Source organism: Egretta garzetta, unplaced genomic scaffold (genome assembly GCF_000687185.1).
Source record: "Egretta garzetta isolate BGI_Z169 unplaced genomic scaffold, ASM68718v1 scaffold567, whole genome shotgun sequence".
NCBI classification, from domain to species: domain Eukaryota; kingdom Metazoa; phylum Chordata; class Aves; order Pelecaniformes; family Ardeidae; genus Egretta; species Egretta garzetta.
The window spans coordinates 90387-91271 of NW_009260348.1; the positions used below are offsets into that span (position 1 = coordinate 90387).

Below are 885 nucleotides of genomic sequence, written 5' to 3' on the forward strand. Positions count from 1 at the left end.
ACCTACCTGGTTGCGTGTTTTGTGCGATTTCTGCAGCCACACGCGCCACTGGTCGTAGAGCTTGATGCCGAGGTTGGAGCAGCCATAGGCGTGTTTCTTCACCCACCCAAAAAACTGCTTCAGCTCCCGCCGCAGCGTTGTGTTTTGCTCCCCCCCTTTGGGGTCACAGCCCCCCGCCGCTCGCTCTGTGGGGACAAGGGGGGGTCAGTGCCACCATGGGGGGGGAAGGACATGGCTCCCCCCCTCCATTGCCACCACGTCGTAAATAATGGTGGGCAAGAGGAAAATGAGCAGCTTTTTGGCTTCCTGCTGGGAAAGGCGAGCTCCAAATTGGCTCCTTTGCAAGAAATCCAGGTGCCGGGCACGGAGCGGGGAAGGGCCCCCCCTGCACGTCCCGTGTGTGCAGGGGAGGGGGAGCACAGCGCGGCCAGCGTCCCCTCCCTGCCTGCCAGGCGATGCCGACCCAACGCCAGCGGCACTCACCGCTGCGTGGGGTGGAGGCGGCGGTGGGGTTGCTCCAGTCGCTCCAGATGCCGGCTTTCTTGGAGCCGTAGATGCCGAAGGGATTACAGCGCACCTGGACGAAGTAGACAGTGCCGGGGCGGAGGCCGGCCAGGCGGCAGGAGGTCTGGTTGCCCACATCATCCACCACCTGGGGAGGGAGGGGAGGGCAGCACCGGCACGGTCGGGCATCCGTCCCCCGCCGCCTGCAGGTGATGCTGACCCACCTTCCATTCCGAGCTGTCCTCCACCCGGTACTGGATCTGGTACTTGGCTTGGAAGAGGAAATCCTTGAGGGCTGGCGGGGAGCTCCAGCGCACGCTCAGCTGATCCTCCAGGTCCCCCACCCGGCTGACGTGCACGTCCGACGGCGGGTCGGTGGTG

The 885-nt window shown here is 65.2% G+C and overlaps 1 protein-coding gene across 1 annotated transcript in view; it reads right to left on the reverse strand.

Annotated features, from left to right (window-relative positions):
- The window catches only part of CRLF1 (cytokine receptor like factor 1), a 14530-nt gene that overhangs the window by 751 nt on the left and 12894 nt on the right, over positions 1–885 (reverse strand). The window contains exons 3-5 of the mRNA XM_009642764.1: positions 729–885; positions 484–652; positions 7–185 (exon numbers count right to left, since the gene is read on the reverse strand). Of these exons, the coding sequence (XP_009641059.1) occupies positions 7–185; positions 484–652; positions 729–885 (505 nt within the window). The remainder of the gene's footprint in view (positions 1–6; positions 186–483; positions 653–728) is intronic.